The sequence below is a fragment of the Chironomus tepperi genome, unplaced genomic scaffold (assembly GCF_022539635.2).
Source record: "Chironomus tepperi strain 1889 unplaced genomic scaffold, CSIRO-AGI_Ctep_v1 contig_84, whole genome shotgun sequence".
Taxonomy (NCBI): Eukaryota; Metazoa; Arthropoda; class Insecta; order Diptera; family Chironomidae; genus Chironomus; species Chironomus tepperi.
Genome location: NW_027226206.1, coordinates 445,011 through 471,135, shown reverse-complemented (window position 1 = coordinate 471,135; position 26,125 = coordinate 445,011). Strand labels below are relative to the sequence as shown.

The window sequence follows — 26,125 nt, the reverse complement described above, 5'->3', positions numbered from 1 at the left end:
TTATAATTGACAATTACAAATTTTTCCTTAATTTTTCATAAATTTCAATGTTTTATTTATTTCTTTAAAACAACATTCAAAAGTAATTAATAGTTTAAAAAAAATATAGCACCAATTAAGATTTAAGTGGTTTCGACTTCTGTGGCAACCTTCTTTAATTCTGGCTCATCCTTAACTGCTTCTTCGTCCTCAATTTTCCTCTTTAAACTGTCACTTTCATTTGTGGAAGTCGATTCCTTTTGTAAAAGCATCTGATTAGCAGTAGATGTGTCAGATTTTAACAATTCTCGCAATAACATTGTAGCATAGCACGATTGAGGCAATGTAAAGTCCAATATTAATGCTGTATTTTGTCCATCTGGTTTCGATTCAATTTCTGGATCTTTCATCATTCGTGAATAATCAGACAGGATCAAATCATCGTTTTGATCGACATATTTCATAAATTTCCATGAAAACTGTTGTGGCTTTACAAAAGCTTTGCGATAGGCTCCGCATAGTGAGAATATCCTGTAAATTAATACATAAAAATGATTATTTTATAACTTTTAAGATTCAATTTACTTACTTATGCTTGCTTTTTAATTTCTCAGAACATAAACTGTCTTTATGCATTAATTCAGTGTAATAGTCTCCAATAGAATTTGATGGATATGTTATGTCATGACCCGGTAATACAAGAACGATATCAAAAATGCTGTATTTTCCACTTTCTACATCTTCTTTTGTTAATGGTCGAACCATTTCCTTGAATTTTGAAACTTCAGGTTCAGTCGTTTCATTGGCATTGTCATTATCATCATCAGCAGTTTCCTCAATTATGACAGCTTCCTGTTCAACAGGAATATTGGCATCACGAAAGACTAAATCACCTTCTAGAACATTAAGTCCCAATTCACGACGTTTTGAAACTACTTGATTGAAAATTAGTGACTGATATGCATGTGTGTACAGCATCAACATATTTTTTGGCAATGTCTGAAGTGCTTGAAGGTAGTTATAACTTCCATTGTTGTTGTACTTTACCAAAGAACTTAATAGCTTTGCTTCGACATAAGTTGAATGCTGATCATTGATGATTTTTAAAGCTTTTTTGGCATCTCGTGATTCCTTCCAGCAAGCTCTCATTTTAGCCATAAATGGTGGTTCACCTTCTCTTTCCTTCAGAATTAAATCTACAGCTTCTTTAAAATCTGAACGAAGTAATGCTTTGCCTACATCAAATGTAGGAACAGTGATGCAGTTACCGAATCGCTGCATTCCATAATAATTGATAAATCCTGATTCCTGGATGCACTTAAGTGATTCATTCATTAAGTGTTCCTCGCCTTTAACAGATCTTAATGCTATTTGGAAGCGATTTCCTGACAATTCACCAAGCTTTAGTGCCTGCTTTTCAAATTTGAAATTGCCAACTTTAACTTTACCGCCAACTTTTATTCGACATGATGCTTGACAAATTTTTGATGGTTCTACTTTCCTAGCACATACCCATTGTGTGGTTTTTGCTCGTTTATCTTTAGTTCCAGCAAATGACAATAAAGATGATTTTATCTTTAAATTCTTAGCAAGAAGTGATACGGCTTGCATTGTGTCTAGATTCTCTTTATACAAAACAAAGTACGTGTATTCATGAGGCCATTTCCATCCTCTAACATCCTGATCGCCTTTTGCAAATTTCTTAATTTGAATGAATTTTCTGTCAGTTCCAGTTGATATTGTGTTATTTGAGGTTTGCTTTCCATACCTTTTTCTAAGAGCTTGATGTAATGCACTGCGACGGTCTTTATCAAAATCAGTTACTTCAATTAATATTGATTTATGATAATCTTCGCTGTCAATTAAATCCTGAATTTCTTTGACTTTTTCTTCATCAATAAATTCTTGAATATTCACTGTATTATCTGTAGGTACTTCAAAATCAGATAATTGAGGAACAGAGAAGTTTGTCAATGTTGCTTCCTTGCCATTTAAGTCGATTTCATTAACATGAAAATCAGAAAATCTGTAAATAAAAATAATTAATTGATGTGAAAAATTTAATTACAGAAAAACTTACCTAGCCTTAATGATTCCATGAAATCCTTCAATATCTGATATATACTTAGTTATGCCAACATCGCATTCTAATAATCTCTTGTCTGTTTGCCAAGATTTATCATGATTTTGATCGAAATTGCCTTTATTTTTATTAAATCGTTGTTTATTGTGAAACTTTTGATGATCTCTTCCCATGATTGAAATCAGTTGTTGAGCAGCTATTGAATATCTAAATCTTTTCACTAAATTATAAGATAATTGCATGTAAAGCTTAATTAATTAAAATTAAGAAAATGTTCTTATTGTAAAATAAACACGCTTGAACCGGTAATCTGAGATGACCGATTTTTGATGTAAATAAACTGAGATGACAATACATTTTGAATTAAATTTTCAAATTTTAAAAAGGCAGTTGGAAGGAAATGTTTGTTTTGGTTGGATAAATTTGATGATAATTTATAAATTGAATTATTTAATTAAATTTGATGTTTTATGAGACAAGAATTTTGAGATTGATTAAATATATATTTTTTGTGGAATTTCAGGAATTCCTTCATGATGGTTTGTCCAATGGAATTTTCAATCGAATGGATAAATAATGAATAATTGATGACAAAAAACGTGAGTATGCTTTGAATTTTAATATTTGAATAAAAATAGTATGAATATCAAATTTAAGTCCTTCATATGGATCATAAATATCCCCACACATTACATCCAATATTCAAGGATTGATTGCATTTCGGTGTCTCTAGAGAAAATTGTTGTCTCATCTATGATGCGATATGATGGGTAACAAGAAATAGAAAAAAAATCAATATTACTGATATACTAGAAGCATGCTTTCACATAAAACGAGAGAGAATGAAAACAAAAAAAGAAAATCTGCGAGAGAGGACATGAAGGAAAATTTTGTATAAACCATAACAACACACATCTCTTTTCTCTTTTTCTCGTTAACATTTTCCACATTTTTACTTCACAGTATTGCGCGAGAATTTGACGATTGAACAAGTTTTTCCAAAAATCATCCTCCAATATAGGAGATATCCCACTGTATTTGTGTAAGGAGAAGAACACAAGAGAAAAAAGTTGTGCATAGAATAGAGAAAAAAAGAATTAAGTTTTTAAACGAAGTTAATCATAACTTCATAATCATTCAATGATGATAACAAGCATAACAACATCTTAATAATAATAAAAAAGAGTTCCAATTTTTTTGTCACAAAAACCATTAATCGTGTGTAGGTATATTAATGAGAAAAATTAGGCGGGAGATGAAAGGAAGAAAAAAAAAACGAAATTGACTCAAACTCCTCGCTGTGTAACGAATGTTTGAGGGCGATGAGGAAAATCAATAATTTTCGTTTTTTTCCGTTATTGATTTTTCCCTGTCTGAGCGTGCATTTATTTGTTTGAGTCGCTATTATTGTGTTTGGAGAAGAAAAAAAAAAAGAATCATTTTTAGTGGGTGTAAAATAATTTTTTTTTTCTTCTGATTGCAAACATTTTCATTCATGAATATTAGCACTAAATGTATTATTTAGGTGTACATTATTTTGATCAATCTGTTGAATGTTTTCTTCTGTGTTGTTGATCCTCAATTATATGTTCTATGTGTTTATAAGGACAGTGATGTAGTGAGTGTGGGTGATTGACGCATGGGGTTAAGTGTGCTATACATACTAATTGTTCCACTACTGTTTATGAGACATCTGGTCTGTGGCCTCTTAATTGCAGTATTGCATGATCATATGAGAAATCCTCGATCTGCATACGTTGAAATGTTGCTACAAATTGGAACTAATTGGGAAATTTTGTTGTTTTTGCCAAGTCGCTTTCAAAAGATTCAATTTAATATAACGTTCATTTGAGATTTGAATAATATTTATTGTGCATAGTTGAAAACCCCTTTTCTTACATAACTTCAGTCTGTTTTTGAACTCTGATGAATAAACATCTCATTTATTTTATAAATACATGAGGAAATATATCTAATTAAACTACATTTATCATAATTCAAAATCAAAGTCGATTTCAAGCTCTGAATTGTTCTGAATATGAGACATTCAGTCCTCACTACACTACTGAATGTGGGCTTCATCCACATAAAACTGAAAGGTCCATAAATTTCAACATCTAACCTCTTTATAATCCTTAAATTAATTACTTTCATGTGTATTATCCTGACTCCATCCTTTAGTAATCTCTCGATATTTTGAGGTATGAGAGGATATTTTGGTGAGATGTGAGAGAAAGGGTTGGCTTGTCTAGAGATATTATTAATTTAAAACTTATATTTTTGGGGACCACACAGAGAATATGTAAAAAATCACACAAAAAATCAATAATATTCAAGCGAGGTAGGGATTTATTGAAAAAAAGAAGCGGAATTTTATATTCGATATTTTTTTTTGTATTCAGTAGCATAATACATTAACCCGCACCAATCATAGTCGTTGATAGGACTACATTGAATGGAAAAAACAGCCGTTTGCATTTATTTTTTGTGTGGTAAAAAGGCGCGCGGAGGGAAACTTTTTTTTATATATATTTATATGGAAAGTGTAATAAACTCAAAAGCATAATAATAATAATGTAGACGGAGGCAAATGAAAAGCTTTTATTGTGAAAATTATTTTTCTGATTCTTTCTATAGATGCCTTTTATTTGGACAAAATAGTTGAATGAAAACTTTCAAGTCGGGTATCTTAATGTATTGAAAAAGAGAAACGAAAAATCCGTTGAATTACACCCAATATCGATTTATTGGCTGCGTCACAACGAATGAATGTATAGACAAAAAATAATAATAATAAGGAAGAACTTTATTTTCAATATTTTCATTTTTGATTGAGGAAAAGCACATTTTTAGACAGAACGCTCTCATAACACTTGTATAGTACTACATACTCTCGTTTATACACATCGAGGAGAAATGATCACATTTGTTTTATAAAGTCAAGGACGTTGACATTGACAGAAAAGAACTAATGAAATTTATTTTCGTCTTTATTGCACTTTTCAGAACATTTACCTTCTCGTAGTGCGTCTCGATTAGAAGAAAAGCATACACAGACTCAACATTTATACGCTCATCATGTCACAACAAACAGGAATATCTCCATCCAGTAGTTCTGTTCCAATTTCTGCCGCGGAAAATTATCAATTAAAATGGAATTCGCATGTATCAAATTTAAACTCAAATATTTCAAGCCTGTATAAGAATGATAAATATGCCGATGTAATGCTGTTCACAAGCAACATTGAGGAAGGATTTTATGGAATTCCAGCACATAAGCTCATTTTAGGATCCTGTTCCCATTACTTTTCGTCCATATTCGATAATAATCCATTGCCAATTAACACCATGATTTATATATTTTTGCCACCTGATTTAAGTAAACGAGCAGTTGCGACATTAATTCAGTACATGTACACAGGCGAAGGTGAGAATTATCATTAAAAATTCTACAAAATATTAAAATTTTCTTTCTATTTACAAAACAAATAAACAGCAACGGTAGCAAATGACATCCTAAATGAAGTATTGAAAGGTGGCGAAATACTAAAAATTCGAGGCTTATGTAAAGTTAATTCGGGAGCGAGTTCGACCAATTCAAAATATTCAACACCAATCGATTCTGCTCATCATCAACCGCAACAAATACATTCGACAACCACGACCAACAACTATCCGCAATCGTACAAATTGATTGAAAGTGGACCTTCAGTCAATGCGTCGCCAATAAAGAGCAATAAATCTACTCCTCGCAATTCAATAGACAAAACATCTTCAATCCATCCAGACACGAGAAATTCTTCCACAATTAGTCATCATCATCATGTATTAACACAAAACGAGTCACCGGTTGTTGTGATGACATCAAATTCAAATCAAGCGTCACAATCGATCGCACTAAATGGCAGTAGCAATAGTCAACATGTTCCACAATCCAATAATTTAATAATTGTTAAGAAAGATATGGCAATAGATCCAGGAGATACAACAGCAAATATACCAGTCGAGCACTACGGTCTAATATCCTTAAAAATTGCAGCAGCTGTTAAAAAAGCTCAACAACAAAATATCTCAGCAACAGTTAAAAAGTCACCATCAACATCTTCCTGTGAGCAGCATCAACGTCGTGCTGATTTTTATCAAATTGATGAAAATTTAAGATATGATGCAATTTCATCGCCGACAGCATTTAAAGTTTACACAAGTTCATCATCGTGTGAAAATTTACAGCAAATTCATCAATCACAGATGTCTGACGATGCTTTAAGATATACCGAGAAAAAGAAGCGAATAGCACAAAATCAAAAGCCATCGTCATCGTCTGATGGTATTAGGGAATGCTCAAAGGGAAATAAATTTACAACACCTGAGAATGGACAGTCATTTCAACTTACAGCATCAGTAGCACCATCACATGAGAATAAAAATCCACATTTTCCAGAGGCATTGAGCTTTTTAACAATTAAAGAGGAACCAATTGAATGGACTGAATTTGATAATAATGGCTTAGTCTCACAAGTTGGTGACAATAGAGCAGATGCTGTCTTAATTAAACCTGAGAATTTAGAGGACGTTGAGAGTGCGTTGAGTTCCGAAATGAACGATAAAATATATTCTCCATTAACATGTGAAGTATGCAACCTTAAATTTCAAATTCCAAGTGCATGGGTTCGTCACATTGAAAGTCATTCGGAATTGAATCAAGCACAACCAAATATTCCCAAGAAAAGGAAAAAAGTCGATGAAGTAAGTATTTTAAATGTCAATTTGAAGATTTATGAATGTTGTCTATATATACCCGAGTGACACAAATGATGAAGGCTTTTAAGGCGAAGCCCGTCTGGAAGCCACATGGAGGCTGCTCACTATTGGTGTTAATAATTGAGCTTTTAAAGCTCCGCTTTAGTGCTTTGGTTTTTAAGGTTTCGCTTTAGTGGTTTAGGTTTAAAAGCTCCGTGACGAAGCCTTCTTCATTTGTGTCACTCGGGCTATACTCTATTGATGTACCATAGGTATCATAGATACAAAGAAATTTATTTTCCATTTCCTCCCTACTTTTATGTTTCTCTAATGTAGGAGGAAAATTCGGAGAACATAAATGTTCTATCGTGCGATTTATGTGAGAATATGAGTTTTGCAACGCCAGCTCAATGGGTTCGTCACGTCCAAAATACACACACTGAAACGGAATTAGCAATGTCTAACAACAGTATTTTACTAAAAAAGTAATTAAATTTATTTAATGGGATTTCTTTATTTTTTTTCGGTGATTTTTTAACTCAATTTGATTTAATTAAATATAGAACGAACATTAGGCAGCCGAAGGAAAGTCCTGTCGAGAAACCAGCAATTTGTAGTATTTGTAAGAAGGCTTTTCCATCCTATGCAAGCATGCTCATCCATAAACGAACACATTCTGGTAAAAATAAACTAAACATTTTCAATTTTATCAGCAATAAAATTCATGTCCAATTCCAATTTTGTAGAAGAGAAGCCATTCGCATGTGGACAACCGAACTGCAATCGAGGATTTAACATAAAATCTAATCTTCTGCGTCACATGCGAACATGTCATAATCAAATTCCATCAAATGAGAATCAAGACAGTGATAATGTTGATTAAAAAAAATAGGAACTAAACAGGTATCTTGATAGAATTCTTTCCAAAACAGACACAACAAACATTACCAAAACCCACCCATTTTGCTACGAATTTTAAATCAATCGATCTCTACAAAATATTTAATTTTGAACGAAATATTAAAGTTGAATTTATAGATTTTTAGAAATTCTTCTTTGAATCCTTAATGTCCATTGAGTGGATTCACATCGTACCATGTGAATCCGCTCATTGACTGTTAAGGAATTACCCCAAAAAATGAATTAAAATCAAAATTTTTTATTACTTAAATTTTTCTATTAAGCTTCTAATTTTAAATGTAAACTCGTGATTACTGAAAAGCTTTAAAAAAGCTTTCCGAAACTTTGATGGAACTGATTTTCAATAAGTTTTAATTAATTTTGATTATGAACTTTAATAGATTGAGTAGTTTTTTCACAATGAAATGAAATCTAGGCCAAAATGGAGATACTTTAGAATTGATGTTGAAGATGTTTATTTAAATTCATAAAAATGGATGTGAATCCCTTCCAGCAGTTAAAATCAGAGTTCGTGAAGATCGAAAAAATCCCTTCCATTAGCCAAAATCATTTTTTTTGTTACTTGAAAGCTGTTCGATCTTACGTAAATCATTACGTATGATTTTTTTACGTAACAAATACAGAAGGTTCATTTTGTTTACAAATTATGTTAATGAACAACTATGCTCATTAGTACATTAATACTTAACATGATTTGTTTCTACAGCATTTTTAGATGATTATTAAGCGTTTTGAATCTATTTACACTACTTTAAGTACTAAAATTAGCTGAATTTTCATTCAAAGTGATATGTTCTGGATCATATATTTAGTTACATTAGGCACCTAAATTCCGTGTAAATAAATTCTAGATAGAGATTTCAGATGATTATCAAGTCATTTTAAATTGAATCAAACCTTTTTAAGCGATTAATTTAACTAAAAATATGATCCAGAGCATATCACTTTGAATGAAAATTCAGCTAATTTTAGTACTTAAAGTAGTGTAAATAGATTCAAAACGACTTGATAATCATCTAAAAATGCTGTAGAAACAAATCATGTTAAGTATTAATGTACTAATGAGCATAGTTGTTCATTAACATAATTTGTAAACAAAATGATTTTACGTAGAAAAGATCATTTTGAAAATGATCTTCGTTACGTAAAAAAATCATACGTAATGATTTACGTAAGATCGAAAAAATCATGATTTTTTTAGATCACAAAAAAAAAATGATTTTGGAAAATCAAAGATTTTTTCGATCTTCACGAACTCTGGTTAAAATCTTAAAAGTTGATTGAAAGCTGTTCGATAGCCCGAGTAACACAAATACAGAAGGTTCCGCGATTTGGTTTTTCAGGCTCCGTCAAAGCTATTTTACTTATCATTCATATGAGAGTCATTAGACCTTGTCGGAGCCTTAAGACTCTGTAATGAAGCTTTCTTCAATTGTGTCGCTAAAGCAGTTAACTCTAGCGAGCTTTCAGCCTTTCAACCTTGTTTATACAAATCCTCTGTCCGAACGTTAAGCTAACATTCTTTCATAACTGATGTGCACCTGATATGTAGCTTTTGAAGCTCCACGATTTATCTTCCCTTGTGGATTCCAACCAAAGACGGTACAAACTCGTCTTGCTATCCCAGAATTGACACTATTTTTACAAACCGAATGTCATATCCAAAAGTCCTTCCTCATCCGAATCTCTTTTATAACTTCATTAAAAGGGGGAAGTTTGCCCCGGGTTGACCTCAATCACCTCTTGAATACAACCCAAAATCAACCCCTTCATCATCACAATATCAATCCTGAGTATCTCTTTACTGGCTTAAATAAAATTTTAAATATTTTTTTAAAAACAAATTTTTTGATTAAAGAATTTAAAGCTATTAACAAGAATAATTCAAAACTAATGAAATAAAATCGATGAACCGAAAAACTTCATCATCATAATTCATACTGTAAGATAAAACATACACGGAACATGAAAAATAAGATCAAAATTCTTTAAGAAATATTTTTGAGCTCGAATATTATTAATTACTAAAATAAACAAAAAGTTTTACCGTGTTTCTACTATGATGCAGCAATATACATAATTTTTAACATTGAGAATCGTCAATAACAATTTTAAAGAAATTAAAACTATTTAAACAGATTCATAAAGTGGAATTAGACTTGATATTGAGATGGATCAGCAGATGTGCGGATGTGTCAAAAATCAAATCTAGTTCCACTACCTCACAAAAACAATAATAATAATAACAAATTCCTTTTTATTGTTTAGAAAATTGTAGAATTTTTCTCAAAAAAACATGAAAAACATTTAAAAGTAGTTTGAAGAGAATTTTTAAGGAAGAATTAACATTTGAGTCTAAAAACAAAAAAATGAACAGATAGGTTGATAAAAATTTTTTTGATGAGATTTTTTATTCTCCCATCTTTACTATATGATAATATTTATAATCTATAGCTAATAATTATATTAATCTGTCTATGTGTCGTCTCTTAGGGCTGAATTTTCATTTGGATGAATTGTTTTGATTTTGAATGATGAATTTATAAATCTTTTTGTGGTCTACGATCGATAATCGACCATGGTAATCGACAGAATAGCTTGCTTTGTTCTTGCCTTGTAAGCTACAGACTTATGATTATATATAACAAAAGACTCATTTGTTGTTTAATAATTGATTTCAAAATGCATATTAATTGGTCTATTAAATCAATGTTCGGAATTTATGTAACGTCTACCACAGAGGTGGACAACCTTATATTTTTCACGGCACACCTCGGTGGTTAGCCTATTACAAAGTGGAGTGCGGAGTCTAACTTTTAGTCTTTTTAGTGGGATCCGAACCAAAATTGCTTTTGGAGCTTCGATCATGTGAATCTTTGCTGAGACAATATACACACTAAATACCTCACTGGCCGTAAAGATTAAGTGAACCAAGAAAATCTGAGTCGACTTCTCCAGATGTTCCAGCAAATTTGGCTTGCGTCTGCCAATTACCAATACCAAGTGAAATACTGTCTATATCGAAAGCTTCCTTCCAAGAGTTCTTTGGTCGTCCACGACCTAGTGAGTATCATGAGTACACTCAATCAATGTAATTAACTATTCTCAATTTTGTGAGCATTGTCATAAGCATGCTCGTTGTCTGTTTGGGATTAGATTCTAAGTGTTCCTTAAATTACTTAAATTGGATCTTCTCAGGAACCAGTATTAAACAGAACTCGAAGTTGACTAGGATTTTGTATGGAAAGTCGACATGACTCCATATGAAATTCAAGCCGACTTCAAGCTCTGGTACCTATTAAAGAAATACTGTAGATTCAATAAAGTCGTAAACTAAGTCGCAAAGCATTTAAAAACAAGACAAGACATTTCATCCAATTCAAAATTAGTCAGAAATTCTTTTATATATACAGATGAAGAAACTCAATGTAACAATCTCTTTAATTTTTTTTATCGAAGACAAAAAAAATGAATAATATATTTAAAGAAAACTAAATTTTTTTTCTAATAATATGAAACTAAGTAAAATAAGGAACAGAAGAAATCTATTTTTAAGATGACAATTTTTCTTGAGACGAATCCTTACGGAAGAAGTATGGAAAAAAAAATAATTGCAACTGAATTTACTTACTGTGTTTTTAATAAATTCTTTTTAAAATGAACTTAAAAATCTATTAAAACTGAAAACAACAAGGAAGTTTTGTTGTAAAAAATCGAAAAAACAACAATTTGTAAATATTATCTGTGATTAAATGTGTTAAAAATTAAAGAACATCTTTTATTTCATAAAAAAATAAGGACATAAGATTCATGATTTCAGTTAAGTAAATAATATTAGTAAGTAGCAGTAGAAAATTGAGTACATAGTTTTGTAGATTCCTTTATCATTTTCAGGATAAACGCAATTTCTTAGGCGGAACTACCCTGTATATTAAAAAAGGTCAAATGAATGCGAAATTTTTGATCATTTTTTGTTAAATTTTATTTATGAATTTATAGTTAAATAGGAAATAAGAGAGTTACATAGGATCTGTTAGTAAATGAGTAAATTAATGTCAAATGAGCGTCCATAAGATTATTCATTGCTTGGAAATCTCAGCAAATGATTCATTTAAGCTATAAATTTCCCAAACAAGCAAAGAGATTGCTTTTAGGTTCCGCAGTGTATCATGAAAGCATGATCTCTGTCTGTTTGGGATTTTCATGTTAATGACATAATTTTATGATTGCTCTAATCATAAAACTTATGGATACTACACGATTTACTAATTTTTGAAATGATAATTCAAATGAACACAAATAATTAAAAACTTAATAAAGGTTTGGCATTAAATACCTAGTAAACCGTGGAATATCCAAAAGTTTGAATGAAATAATGTATTCCAATACCATGAATTTGGAAAGGAGTTGTGTGTACTATAAAAATAGTAATCTATGGTGTCAAATAACAGTTAACATTGAAGTATTTGATAGACATGAAAATCGAGTCAACTTATCGCATCAACTTACGCTAAGAAATCATAGTCTGGTGTTCCAGCGAGTCTCAATGATGCAAATTTATAATGATCTTCTGGTGAGATGTAATTTTCTTTTACGGCCTTGTCTTTTTGCATTTCGTCTTTCCATTTCAACAACTCAGAAAAGCGCACTTTATCAAGCTCATATTTATCGCCAAGTATGAACTTCATTGAATCTGAAATACACATGTCTAATTATTATAAAATACAAGGTCTTGATTTTCAAGTTTTATGACTAACCTGAACGTTCACACCATGGCCAGATCATGTAATCCAACATTCCTGGTTTCGATCCACCAAAGAATTTCGTCTTACGTTCTCTTAATTCCTTCTCATAAACGTCTAAAGCATTAGTTAATTCAGTTATAGCCCCAGGAGCACCACCTTGATTGCGTTGGAACACAATTCGATAGAATGGAGTTATAAAGCTATTAAATCGCTCAACTAAAATCCTATCACGAGCTTTCTGCAATGGATCCTTTGAATGTAAAGGATTTTGAGGATATTTCTCATCAAGATAGTCAGCGATGATCAATGACTCAATTAAAGATTCTCCATGTCCAGGAATTTCTAAAGCAGGCACTTTCGATAATGCAGACACTTTCTCAATCCATTCCGGTTTCTCAGTCAAATTTATATAAGCAACATGATAGGGAATGTTTTTGGCATCCAGCACCAAATGAGCTCGTTGAGCATAAGGGCAAAATCTCATCGAGTATAGACGAAGTTTCCCGTCATCAGGAAAGACAGGTTGATGAGAACCTTGAGAAATTGATAAAAAATTGAGTAATTAATTGTGTCAAAAATCAAGATATTTCTGGATTGTTCAATGTATGAATGGAGCCTCTTAACAGGTAAGTGCTAAAAAACTCATAAATTCATGATAAGATTAAATTTTAATCAATTCAATCGCAGACTTAGTTAAAAATGCTCATTGTCATTGTGAATAGCAAAAAAGAGTTCAAAAATCGATAAGAATGTTGTGTCTATGTACACAGAGTATTAAACAACTTGACAATGGACGAAAAGAATTTTTCGAAAGCCGGCGATTGCTTTGTGTGACTATGACATCATATTTATATATAGTACTTATCTTATATCCACGCAAATTTAATATTTAATTGATAATTTTTTCACTTACCTTTTGCCAAATGTACATTACTCATTTCGAATGGTAAAGTACTTGTTTCCTCGGTCGACCTTAGCCAGTAAATGATGAAAAATTTATTATTTTAAGAGTTCACACTGAAAATTGTTGATCGAAAAGCTCCAAGAGTGCTTTTGAAAAGTGCGCAACTTTTGAATTTTCACAATAATTTTGTCATTTAACCTTTTACACTTAAATAAGGACTTGTCTGTTTAATCTTTAAGTAGTCTAACTCACAAAATGCTAAGGAACTATATTTGCTTATTTATATCACGTAATATTGTCGTTTTCCTTAGTTATTTAATTTTTTTTCTGTCACACAATTTTTGAATTGTTTATAAGGTGAATTTTTCAAAAAATATTCGTAAAAACCGTTAAGGTTACTTTGTGTTGTGGTTAATTTAATCAAATTAATTAATTAATTAGTTTTTAAGTAGTTTTAAGTGTTTTAAACATGCTAATCATACATTTAGTGTATAAAGTGATCTTAAAATTGTGAAGAACTAAAACAAAATTGTGTATTCCAAGAAATTTAGTGAAATTTCAAAGCGTGACAAATTTTGGTGTGATTTTTAATATTTTAGTGATATTTACAGCAGGTAGGACATTTATTAACTAATCTTTAGAAATTATTACTAAAAGTTTACCTAATAATTCATTTTTCCATTACTTTATCCTAGATTTTATTTAAAATAAAGTAAAATCTTTCATGTGACAAACATCCAGAAACCAAAAATGACATTAATTAATTAACTTTAAGTCAGTGACAATGAGACTATAAACGACTGTTGCAAAATTAAAAACTTTTTAAAAATAACAAATTGAAACACATACAGTAGTAAAATATAAAAGGTAAATGATCGTGATCGATAATGACCATGACCTATGATAACATTTTTATGTCTGAGGTAGCTGAAATTTCCTTTTTGCAAATATTAAAAATTATTTACTTAAATGCACTACGTCAGTAGGGAGAATAATTAAAAATAGAATATCTGGAGTTAGTTTGAGAATGTTAATGAAGTACATGAAGAATAAGATCACTAAATTGATTTGTTTAGAGAAAATTTTGAAGAATTTCACATTAACTCAATGTATTATCAGTTGCATTTATATTTTTAGGATGAATTCAGATGACAAAAGAGATGACTGTTTTGTTTTTAGACTAATTGTAGTACAAATTTTAAATTATTTGATTAAATTCCTGAAATTTTTGACTAATGCAACATCCGAATATTACAAGTTGTTTGATCAATCCAAAATCCGGCACCAGACTTGCAAGATTCTGGCATTAGGTTTAAATATGGCACCATGTCAGAGTCACGTAGGCCTGGAGTCGGATTTCTGATTGTTTAACCAGTTTACGCTATTAGATACGGACATTAAATAAAGCATCAACAAATAAATTGTAAAAAAATGCCGGAAAACTCAAAATTTTAGCCATCATTGAATGAAAAGTCATTAGAATAATCAAAGTATAAGTCTAATGCTATAAAACTATAAAATTCGTAAATCTTGAAATTCATAAAAATTTAAAAATTATCTAAACATAAACCAAAGCATAAACATAGAAGTGAATCTTATGCTACAAATGTAACGGATACATTCGAACGCTGACAAGTTGAGAACAAATACAATCGCATTAGTCTGCCTGAATTGCTGCTGTATAATACAATTGTGTTAGTGCTGAATAGCTTTTTTTCACATTCGAAGTAACAAAAATTTTTTGTGCTGAACTTAGTTATTTTCCATCTGTGAGACATTAAACAAGTGTAAAAACTAGTTCTTCATTTCTTTTTCAAAATTTTAATTATTTTATGGAAAAATTGAAAAGAAATTAGACAGAAAAAAATTTCACTTTTAACAAAAAGGAACTTACAGATGGTTTAAACTCGTATAAGTAATTTAATAGATGAAAAAAAGGAAAGAATTTAAAAAATTTAATTTTTTAAACAAATTTAGTTTTAATTTTACTTGGAAATTACATGAAAATTTGTAAAGTTTTTCTATTTGCTTTCGTGAAAAAAAAGTGCATTATTCCATTTCTGTCTGTTGTAAAGGCATAGAACACAAAAGAAAATCGTGTTGAAGACATAAAAATTTCATCATAAACTTTTCAGTAACTAAAATTAAGAAAAAAGTTATCAAAGCAATTAAATTTAAAAGAAAAAAAATCTAATAGTGTGCATCTATAAGTGTGATTTATGTAAATTCTATCAATATTGGATTACTTTTACAACAAAAAGGAAATTGTAACAAGACGAAAATTCTGCAATATTTTATGAAAAAAGAAAAAAGAAAAAAAAAAATTACAGCTCACATTTTTATAAAACCAGCCAGCCACCTTTAATACATTATTTTTTTGTGATAGTCTTTTAGTGTGTGCGTTTTGTGTATATGTTTAGAGCTGCTTTTTCCAGCCAAGTGAATTACACTTAGTGAGATTAAAATAATAATATGCCACAGTAAAGAGAAAAAATATAAAATAAAAAGTTCCGAAAATATCAAATAAGAAAAAAAAGAGTTGAAAAAAAAATGAAAAGCAATTGTTAATAGTAGCAACAAGCAGTTACAGAGAAGAAAAAAAAAGAAGTAGTAACATCAGCAATCAGTAAAATAATAATAATAATTAGAAGAAAAAAAGAAATTGGAATATAACAGTTCATTTTTATTGTTGTGGCTTTTTTTATATTTACACCCGGGAATTACAACTTTTTGTGCTACCAATTAGCAATTTTCACTGTAATATCTCAAGTTCTATCGCAAAAGAATTCTTTTGACATAATTGCATAGAGGAGAAAAAAGAAGGAAAAAGCTGTTTCTTACCCAAAAAAAGGAGAATTAAAATTTAAAGCTGGGTTTATTTGGTTATGGACAACAGTCAGCAGCGCTTCTGATGGCGGCAGTTGGCCCTAGTCACAGATCGCGGGTCTCGATGTCACTTCAAGGAGGAGGGGTGGCTCAATCAGCCACTGGAACCGTTTTGGGTAAGTTTAGAAATTATTCATTCAATTCATTGAACATTATTTAATGTAAAATTATTATCATAGCCGCAGCTGCTCCCTATTATCAGCCACCAAACATCCCTCAAGACGTACAGCCTGACCGACCAATCGGTTACGGTGCTTTCGGTGTTGTTTGGTAAGTTTCACTTTTACGCTTATTATAATTTTAATTATGATCATTATTTGTCATCAAACTACAGTCAATATGCATTCTCAATTACATATTTATGCATAGAGAGATTAGAAACGTTGCAGTAATTGTAAAACACACTACAGGGTGTATTGATTCATTTAATTATCTATTCATGATTTCAAGTTTTCATTTTTTTCTCGTCTCAGTCACAACATTTTCTAATCCAACATATCCGTTTGCTATTGTATGGATAAAAGAGTACTGAATATTGAATAGGAAAAAAGGGTTTAGTGATGATTGTGAGACATTTCATTAAAAAATTTTCCCAGATTTTTCATTCAAACTTCTTCTCTCCTACAGTTAATAGATTTTTTTTTTCTCCTATTATACTCAACCTCCCCATTATAATATGTCGCATATACACACATAAGTGTACTTTATTTTATTTGTTCATGCATCGATTTCAACATTTACTGTACGTTACGTAGAGCAGAGTTCAATGAATGGGCCCTGATGTGATGTGTTTTATGCTCAGTAGACGGTTTTATTTTATATTTTAGTTCTTTTGCGTAGAGGGAAGAAATGAATGAACAAAAACCGTTGCTGTTGATGTTAAAAATTATTTCCCTTTATATGCTTTATGCCTGCTTTCTGTGTTGTGTTTTCCTCCCCTACATGTTTGCAACAAAAAAAATTTTTTTTTATAAAATCGAAACAAAAACTATGCTTTTTCCTGTATTGTTGAAGGAATACATTTATACGCATCTAAATACATTCAAACATTAGACACAAAACAGTCTATTACTTTTCATTCTCAGTAAAATCTAAACGCTGCTATACATATATTATTTTGGGAAGTTCAATGAAATTTTACACAAACACAACTTTATTGCGATAATAATTTTCACATTTTATACCGACAAGATAAGTATAAAAATTAGAATTTTAACGGTGCGTTGCGAACATCGCGCTGTGTGTATAGAAAGGGCGAAGGCGAAGAACATTTTTATTCCTCTTTTTTTTTTTATTTTATCCATTGTACGGTACAACATGAATATTCACATACCTTTGATGATAAATATTGCTATGTCGAGTTAATTGAATGTGGCAAGTAACCTTCTTTTTGCCAGCACACTCCAATGGAGTTTATAATACAAGAAAGCGATAAAAATTTATTTAACGATGAGAACGAATGAATTGCTTTTAAAGTAAATCTTAAAGGTATGAAAGAATAAAGTGCACAAATATATACACCGACTGTGTAGTAAATGCATCTCCAACATGTTTACCATCGTTCATTCAAGCAAAAAGGAAAATATAAAGTTCTTCTATTCTTATTTTACTTACAAAAAAAGGAGCCTTAAACATCCTTAAAAAATCTCTTATAAAAGAATCATAAAAATGAACATGATATTATGTGTGCGTGTATATGTGCGACATAAAAAGGAAGACAAACGAAATCCTTAACATCTTATACATTTTTAAATGAATACAAAAATCATCTGCCTGTTTTTATGGCACAGATGAAATGAAATACAACAAATGTTTAAAAATCTGGATATTCTGTGTTTTTTGTTCATTTTTCTTCATTTCGGGATGTGTGTACATATACAAAAACCTGTTGTTGATGGAAATATAGAAAGAGAGAACTAAAAAAAAAAAAAAACTTTAAAAAATGAAGCATGACAATCTGTATTTATTCATATTGAAATGGGTACATGAAGAGCTAACGAGAAATAAATAAAGAACTTCGATTTTGACTGTACAAAAAGGCTGAGTGAGTGAGATAGAGAGAGGTTAAAAAAAATGGAACATTTGGTTGAAGATGGTGCCAGGCAATATAACATTTTATTATGATTTCTCCACTAAATCTACTTTAAAAGGGATTAAATCATTTACCAAGATGTAAACATTTATCATCGTCTGATACATCATTGAATATAAATTTTTTATAAATAGATGATAGACTTTGATACATTTTCAAGTATAATATGATTATGTTTTATAGTCCACTCCAGCATTCATTTAAACATTTTTTTTTTCTTAAATTCTCAAATTAAATTGATGTTTCTTGGTTCCACTAAATGAATTAAAAATTATCTCTTCTCTTCCATTTTCATCAATTCTCAATTAAGGCTTTTTATTGACTAGAAGGTATAGGAATTAAAGAATTGGAAATAAAAAGAACTAAACAAGAATGAAAAAAATATGATATTTTATGTACAGCCATTAAGTTAACTTTAATGCTATTCAAAAATTGTAATGCTTCTATGTCATTTAGTTCTGCTTCACTCCATGTGTCGTTTGAGTAAATAATTTTATGGTAATTTATATACAAGGATCTGAGCTGTACATAAATGTAGAAAGGCTGTGACATACTTTTTATTTGATAATGTGATGATATTTTTTTTTATACGATATGCCACAATTTATCATAATGTAAAGGATATTTGTTGTCATAATTTGTATTGAAATTTATTCAGATAAGAACAAAATATGCTTCCTTAAACGTATAGTTTTGTGAATGGACGTAAAATGATGTAAATATGGAGTGCATTTTAATTTCTAATTGAATAAACAAAAGCATAAGAAAAATTTGCTTAAATTCATTACACAATGAATAATCGTAAATTTATTTGTATTCCTAATGTCTAGAGCTGTAAGGGGGAACAATCTGAAGTACGTAACGCATAGGGGAGAAGGGGATGACGTGTTACAACCGTTGTACCACAGTTGTGTTCATGATTTTGTTATAAAACGTTGCTATTGGGGTCAGAGAGTCTGAATACACAATTCCTAGTGCTACGTAACTTACGAACATTCCATAAGAACAAAAGAGGCTTAAAGTATGTCGCGGAAAATACGAAACATGACTTTATGTACAAACCACAAATAATTCATAGATTTTGATAACAATATTGTTCAAACAGCATGAAGAAATGAAATTTACTATTTAGCTTTAACTCTCTCAATTTATTTATTATCACACATATACATATATGTATAAATGCTTACTGTGTACATGTTTGTTCGACAAAAGCATAAATGATTGATAAAGTTTGAATGGGGGATTAGCCATACACTCTGTAGTAATACACTTACAATGTGATTGTATGTGTACAATAAAGCATATCAATCTTCTTCTTTTTGGTGTGTCTGCATTTCTATGAGACTCAGAGCATGTGAACATCATAAGGATGTTGGAGAAAATATATATGACACATAATTTTTGATTATAATCATATCTCTATGAAATTATCTGCTATTTATTTTATCATGTCTCAGTGGAAAATAGAAACGTATCAAGCATATTTGTCTTAATTACATTCCCCATTGTAATCTTAATTCTCGCAAACAGCATAAATTGTGAAAGACGAACAAAAAAACAAATAGAAAAAAAATTTAATTTATGCCATTTCATTTCTTTTCCTTGTTTGCCTGTCTTAATGTGAAAACAACTGAAAAAAAAAAATTAAAGAATTTCATGGAGTGAAAATTTGTCATTAATTTTAAAATGTTTGCCTCATTGTTTCCATGAAATCATTTTCTGTGGTTTTTATGCGTGAGGAAAAGATAGTATAAAGCACATTGCATAGCTAATGGGTGTGTGGAAAGAAGATATGAGTTAACATAATTTCCATTTAATATGAAAGATTTAGCTGCTAAAGTTTATTTATGTTTGGGGTAAAGAATAATAAATAAATTAATTAATTTTTCCACAAGTAGCTAATTACTTGAACAGAAAAATTTTCAATGCTTTTAATCTTTCACACCTTAATTATTGGATAATTTTAATATTCTTAGACATGTCCAAAATAATTTTTACCGTCATATCGACCTCTCTCACACCTCCATGACGCCTAAAAAGTACATGACTTGCTGCTATCAATCAATCAACGTGTTAATACATGCTATTGAGGTATGATGAACATTCAATTTTTATTTTCCTCTTTTTCTCTACACACTCGTGTGTACATGTACTTACTGCTGAAAAAAAAAAATCGGCATATAATGAAAGTAAATGTTATGATATGAGATCAACAAACTTACTTCTGACCCATTTATGTTGGTAATTTATATATTTTTTTTTTTATTGCAATATTTTCAATCAGATATGAATGAAGTTAAAAGCATATAGACTTGAGATGAAAATAGAAACTCAATAACTTATTAGAGCAGCACAAAAAATAGAAAGAGATATAGATGGATAAGAAAAGAGAGAATGAAGGAATGATTAAACTTGTACGATTTCTAAGTAAAAACTATCATATGTTAGGGGACGTGCGGGAATTACGTAACAGAGTACACATTTTGGCTTATGGTGATATTAGGGAAGGGGTTAGTAATCTACATATGTATCGCGACACAGCTGTTCCATGAAACATCGCAGGTGTTCCGCGAAACGTTGGTTAGGGCTGAATCAGGTTGCTTAACACCGGTATGATAGCTTACATCATGGCCGTATTCAGAAGGGGATTCTAAATACGCTATTATCAGGGTTCCGTAACTTCCAAACGTTCCTTTATGCAAAAAAATAATAAAATTCACTTTTATTTTGTCTCAACAGTTTGCATGTGAACTATAAGGAGAAGCCGGATGCGGTTAATTAAATATTTTCTTTCTTTCTTTCTGTATTACTCGGCTCACTCATGCTCACATGTCAAATAATATAAAAAAATAAAGGAATTTCGAAGTAATTTGCCATCGTCTGGAGTAGATTCTTAAGTCTCTTAATGCATTCTAAAAAGTTTCTTTTTATGGTTCGTTCCTTTTGTGCATCTACTCGTCCAAAAATTTAATTTTTTGTTTTATTTCTAAAAAACTTTTTCAAAAAATAAAATCGGGAATTATAATTTTTACCTGACTGAGGTGTACAAACAAGTTTTTGATATTTTTTTTTTTGTGAGAGACACAACAGAAATTTTTTTTATTGCTTTGTATATTGAATCGCACCGACACATGCACTTTTCTTAGTGCTGCAGAAGAAGCAAAATGAGCGGTTTTTTTTATATTCGTCTTCCCAATGATTATGTCTTTCAACCGTACAGACGATAATAAAAATAAGACCTAGGAATGAATAAAGAAATAGCTTTTAATATGAAAATGTTGATGCTTCTCGAAATATAGCCTTAAGGCAGGTAGATAGAATTGTAGGAATGTAACTGGTGCAAAATATCATTTTTATTTATACATGTACGAATGCATGCATAAGAACATTTCAATTCAATACAATACAACTTCCAATATTTCTTCTATGTCTCATTCTCTCCTACTTTTTTTTAAGCTATCGTTTATCCTAAAGGATAATACCGTCTGCAGAGATTTAAGTTCTATTTTGCAATGGAAATTCTTTTTCTTTTCAATCCTTTTGAAACAAACAGGCAACAAAAGAAGATTAGAGAAATTCTCTGCATTCTCGAAGGCCAATAGAATAGGTTTTTCATCAACAACAAAGTAAATTCCTAATATTATATTATTTATACTATATTGTGTGTATATAAACTCAAATATGAAAAATTCTTTGCTTGCATCGACGATGATGATGAGAAAAGCAGAGGAGAAGAAAAGAAAAAAAAAAGAACTGTAAATGTTTCTGCCCAATAATTCTGTGGCAATAAAAGGGTCTCTCCCGCTTGCACGCCAAGCCTGTATATTTCACCATCTATTTTCATCCGGCATTTGCCTTGTTTGCGTATCATCTGACTGCTCGACTGCGCATATATATTCTGGCTGCTTTTTTTTTTCTTCTCTCTTCCATGAATGTACGAATATAAAGTGTATGTATATACGGGAAGAAAAAAAAATTATTTTTTTTTCGGGTTCAATAGACTATCGTGGTTTGAATGTATTTGAGTGTGTATGTACAATGTTGTTGTTAGTTCCTAGTATTTGCAAACTGTCTTCTACCTGATCCTCTATATTCTTCCCCATGGCACAATGATGAATATTAAATTTTTTTTAAAATATGTATTTTAAGCGAGATTTATTTTTTATTTTGTTGTGTAAAATTTTATACCAAAAATAGATTTTTTTTATAGTTTAATCAATACTTTTCTTTTCCTTTCCTTTCCTCTCCAGACAGTCACTCTGTCTTTCTTTCTTATTTTTTTAATTTTTTTTTTTCTATCTCCCTTTCTCGTTCGCATAACGAAGAGAGACTATTTCATCCAAATTGAAAATGGTATTTTAGCACGTTGAAATTAACACACAGCTGTTACTGTGAAACTCAATATATATACATATTCAGACTACAAGACATATTAAAAGGATGTGAATATAATTGAATAAAAAAAAATCCTATCCATAAAGTTGATGAGTTTTACATTTCATGAAGCGTATAAAAGTGAATCATAAAGTTAGTGTGAGGATAAAAAAAAAATATTGTCTGGAAATTATCGTTGATTTATGCCGTATTTATGACCTTCATAAACAGTTAGCAAATAATCATAGCACACAACACATCAAAGTGCATCACATTCTTAGAATCTATACAATAGAAACTAATAATTATTTATATCTGTAGCTATATATTAAGACACATAAAAAATCTTTCGATTCTTTTGAAGTTCTCAAGTCAATTAACGTAAGACATATGCTTTATAGCTTTGCTTTTCAAGGAATTCTTTTTATGTAATAGAATAATGTTCATTCGACAATGACGTTTGTTATTGAAATCCAAGTTTTAGAATCTTAATTGCATTAATCATGCAAAACTGAAATTCTCTGAATTATTAGACCTCATTAAACCTTGAATTCATGGACGTTGATACTGATGTAGACACCGAAGGTGAGAGTAAGGGTTCTAGAAACCAAAATCAAGACTTCCTTGTCGAATCTTCGAAGAATTCCATTGTAGTCTCGGACTCAGTTTAGTTAATTGTATGGACGAGGGGAATTAGAAGTTGAGAGGGTGTTCTAAGTCTATCTAAGCATATGGAACTGATGAATCATATTTTGGTCAATTTTGATAATTTTCGACACTTTGAGCAAATCAAAGAAACTTCTCATCAAAATAGAATTTTCCCCTCAAACCTTTCAACCACTGGCGACACTGCTTACTCAAATGTAAGACATCACTTACAAACAGCCCCCAAAATATTTAATTGATTATTTTATTAGACTTACAAAACGTAAAAAATAAATCCGGAAAAGAAATTTTTTATTTTCATTGAAAATTTATGTCCTCGATAACGATTTATTCAATCGTCGAGAAAAGTGGATTTGGTCTTTCACACATTGTATATTTTTACGTTAATCATATGGCAGTGAAAATATGAAAGAGGAAAAAAAATGAAATAATTTTTTTAGAATGAACGAGGAAAAACATTCGTGTTGTTTTTCTCTGTATTCAAGGTTTCACCTCACAAACTTCCATAAGCTTTTCGCTTAGTGAAAATCTTATTAGCATAAAATGCTATGTTGCCAATTTTTCTCCTTCCAGTTACACTTTCCTCACTTGGCAAAACAATTTTTTATGGTAGAAAAATTATTAAGATAAAAGATTTTTTTTTTTTTTGTGGATTTCTTTTGCTATTGTCTGAAGGTATTAGTGAAAAGAAGAAAAGTAAATGCTAACAATTCATGTGATTGAGAATAGACGAAATTAACTTAAATACTACATACGTGCTTCTCTCTCGGACTTTTGTTATATTATTTTCCAAAAAAAACCACAAACCTCTTTTGTTGCATTTTTAATATTCTCAACCTTACTTATATCGTCATGTTCATAGCTTAATATTCACATTTCTTTAGAATAATTTCAATTTCCTTTATAGCCCGTACAATTTTTGATGAGGAGATATTTAATTAATATTCCAACTATGTCAGTCATGATATAGTGACTGATTGATTGTAGATGAATGTATTGAATAAATGATTGAGTAATTGACACACAAAATATTTCTCTTCCTGAACTCTAAGTACAAGTTCTTCTTTCATGTCTATGATATATGACTTTACATTCTACTTTTAACTTTGTTTGTTGCTTTTTCATAAAAGAATGAACATCTTAAGCAGCGCGTTATTCTCATCATTTTTTTGTGTTTAATTTTAGTGTTATTATGCGTGTTCTTTTGAAGCTGAAATATTCAGAACTGGTTCTTTTCTCTTGTATTATTCATAAAAAGTTTTGTAGGATATCTTCTTATTTCGACATGTTAGATTATTGAAACTTTTTTTTTGATATTTTCTTTCCCCTCATTTCGACGTTCAATTGTTCAAGAAATGATTAATAATTCGTTGAACATTTAACACAAAAGGAAACTAGACAAGACTTACAAAAAAAGAGAGATCCGAAACGATTTTTCTGGTAGTTTATATGCTTAAGATTTCAATGCGTTACCATTTTTGCATTAGTTCAATATCGTTTGACGTCAATTGCCTTGCCGAAAAGCAATAGTCGGTTAATTGATCAAAAATCCGGATTCAGATGGGTTTGACTCTTACTTGTTGCCGGATTCCGGTTCTATACCAGAGTCATGCCGATCTGAAGTCGAATTTTGGATGAATTAGCCGACTTGTACCATTTGGGAAGACAGTTTACTAATTTGTTGCCGGATTCGGTTTAAATTCAATATTATGTCAGAGTCACGCCGACCTGGTGCCAGTTTATGGATCGATTAACCAACTTGTATTACTTGAACTTCTTTTGAGTTCAATGATGTGATTACGAAGCTTGAAAAGCTTGCTATATAAAAAAAATATTCTGAAAATAGTTTGCATGTAAAATGTTTTTTAAATCCAAAAAACATGAAATTTGAATTTTAAATTATTTTTTTTTATATTATAATAACGCTGATGGTTTTTCACGTATGACTGGAGTTTTAAGATAAAAGAGAAAAAATTGATGAGCGAAATAAATTACACGCGCTTATTAAGAACTGATCAGAATGAGATGATTAAAGTCGTAAATGAAGCAGTATTGGATGCTGATTTACCTTATGTGTATAAGGCAACTTGTAAGGTTAATAAACCAAAATGATCTTTAATTCTTTAAAAAGCGCAAAACTTATCAAGTTCTCTTTTCTTCATCATTTTTGGAATGTTTTGTGAGAATATTTAAGTCCATCAAAAATTCATTGACCTTCATAAGTGTTTCATTTTTCTGCACAATTCATTTCATCTTGACACAATAAATTAATTTTTATTTTACACTGACATACGTTCATGATCCAGATGATCATCATCTCACAATTTCCTCATTCACTTAATTTTCTTTATTTTTTTTTGTAATGAAGATGAAAAGCAGTCATCGATCTTTTAAGGTTTATAAAAGACAAAGAGAAAAATAATATCATGTACACGTGAATTCGAAAGGAAGACGTCTGAGACACAACACAATTCTTTGTGCTTATTATTATATTTATTTGTATCGCCATTTGGCTTGAACTTGACGGAACGAACAGCATAATCTAAAAATATTTATTTTCAATTTTACATACTTAAAAAAACTGCGTTTGCTTCTATATCTATTTATAAAAATATAAAGTGTCTTTTTTCAAATGGCAAGAGTAAGATTTGAAATAGACCTCATTCTGCAACGAGGCATGAATCATTTCTTAATTTTATTGCTATGAATATTCGCTTACAAGATGCGAATTT

General features: G+C 30.4%; 4 protein-coding genes across 9 annotated transcripts in view; 2 read left to right on the top strand and 2 right to left on the bottom strand.

Annotated features, from left to right (window-relative positions):
* Nucleotides 1-20: 20 nt before the first annotated feature.
* On the bottom strand, nt 21-2,359 carry Pus7 (pseudouridine synthase 7). Its single transcript, XM_070634004.1, has 3 exons — nt 2,060-2,359; nt 569-2,005; nt 21-510 (listed from the first exon to the last, which is right to left on the bottom strand). Exons 1-3 carry the CDS (start codon nt 2,302-2,304, stop codon nt 123-125), a joined length of 2,070 nt encoding a protein of 689 aa, XP_070490105.1. The 5' UTR covers nt 2,305-2,359; the 3' UTR covers nt 21-122.
* A 450-nt stretch (nt 2,360-2,809) lies between these two features.
* On the top strand, nt 2,810-8,201 carry LOC139085840 (longitudinals lacking protein, isoforms H/M/V). Of its 3 annotated transcripts, none has more exons than XM_070634012.1 (7): nt 2,810-2,954; nt 3,026-3,284; nt 5,069-5,489; nt 5,559-6,808; nt 7,139-7,287; nt 7,366-7,481; nt 7,549-8,201. In XM_070634012.1, exons 3-7 carry the CDS (start codon nt 5,141-5,143, stop codon nt 7,683-7,685), a joined length of 2,001 nt encoding a protein of 666 aa, XP_070490113.1. In that variant the 5' UTR covers nt 2,810-2,954; nt 3,026-3,284; nt 5,069-5,140; the 3' UTR covers nt 7,686-8,201. The 3 variants fall into 3 exon arrangements, with proteins under 3 accessions (XP_070490113.1, XP_070490114.1, XP_070490115.1); XM_070634013.1 differs by having other exon boundaries at nt 3,026-3,288; XM_070634014.1 differs by lacking the exons at nt 2,810-2,954; nt 3,026-3,284 and adding an exon at nt 4,353-4,403.
* Nucleotides 8,202-11,471: 3,270 nt separating this feature from the next.
* On the bottom strand, nt 11,472-13,538 carry LOC139085853 (pyrimidodiazepine synthase-like). The gene is made up of 4 exons (XM_070634027.1): nt 13,382-13,538; nt 12,481-13,002; nt 12,233-12,416; nt 11,472-11,647 (listed from the first exon to the last, which is right to left on the bottom strand). Exons 1-4 carry the CDS (start codon nt 13,404-13,406, stop codon nt 11,614-11,616), a joined length of 765 nt encoding a protein of 254 aa, XP_070490128.1. The 5' UTR covers nt 13,407-13,538; the 3' UTR covers nt 11,472-11,613.
* A 1,736-nt stretch (nt 13,539-15,274) lies between these two features.
* The window catches only part of nmo (serine/threonine-protein kinase nemo), a 34,444-nt gene continuing 23,593 nt past the window's right edge, over nt 15,275-26,125 (top strand). For 2 of the 4 annotated variants that reach the window (XR_011543951.1, XM_070633960.1), the window contains exons 1-2: nt 15,277-16,374; nt 16,438-16,528. Coding sequence is in view for 3 of the 4 variants with exons in the window: in XM_070633960.1 (XP_070490061.1) it covers nt 16,284-16,374; nt 16,438-16,528 (182 nt within the window). In the remaining variant the exon portion in view is untranslated. Of the gene's footprint in view, nt 16,375-16,437; nt 16,529-26,125 lie in introns of all 4 variants that reach the window. The other 2 variants (XM_070633958.1, XM_070633959.1) reach the window with 2 other exon arrangements.

Excerpts from the sequence above, each read along its gene's own strand:
- LOC139085840 (XM_070634012.1), top strand. The coding sequence starts at position 5,141 with ATGTCACAACAAACAGGAATATCTCCATCCAGTAGTTCTGTTCCAATT. Across the intron at positions 7,288-7,365 it reads AACAGTATTTTACTAAAAAA|AACGAACATTAGGCAGCCGA; the intron begins GTAATTAAATTT and ends AATTAAATATAG. Across the intron at positions 7,482-7,548 it reads CCATAAACGAACACATTCTG|AAGAGAAGCCATTCGCATGT; the intron begins GTAAAAATAAAC and ends CCAATTTTGTAG.
- Pus7 (XM_070634004.1), bottom strand. The coding sequence starts at position 2,304 with ATGCAATTATCTTATAATTTAGTGAAAAGATTTAGATATTCAATAGCT. Across the intron at positions 2,006-2,059 it reads CATGGAATCATTAAGGCTAG|ATTTTCTGATTTTCATGTTA; the intron begins GTAAGTTTTTCT and ends TTTTATTTACAG. Across the intron at positions 511-568 it reads AAATTAAAAAGCAAGCATAA|GATATTCTCACTATGCGGAG; the intron begins GTAAGTAAATTG and ends ATTAATTTACAG.
- LOC139085853 (XM_070634027.1), bottom strand. The coding sequence starts at position 13,406 with ATGAGTAATGTACATTTGGCAAAAG. Across the intron at positions 13,003-13,381 it reads TAATGTACATTTGGCAAAAG|GTTCTCATCAACCTGTCTTT; the intron begins GTAAGTGAAAAA and ends CAATTTCTCAAG. Across the intron at positions 11,648-12,232 it reads CCAGACTATGATTTCTTAGC|GGTAGTTCCGCCTAAGAAAT; the intron begins GTAAGTTGATGC and ends TTTAATATACAG.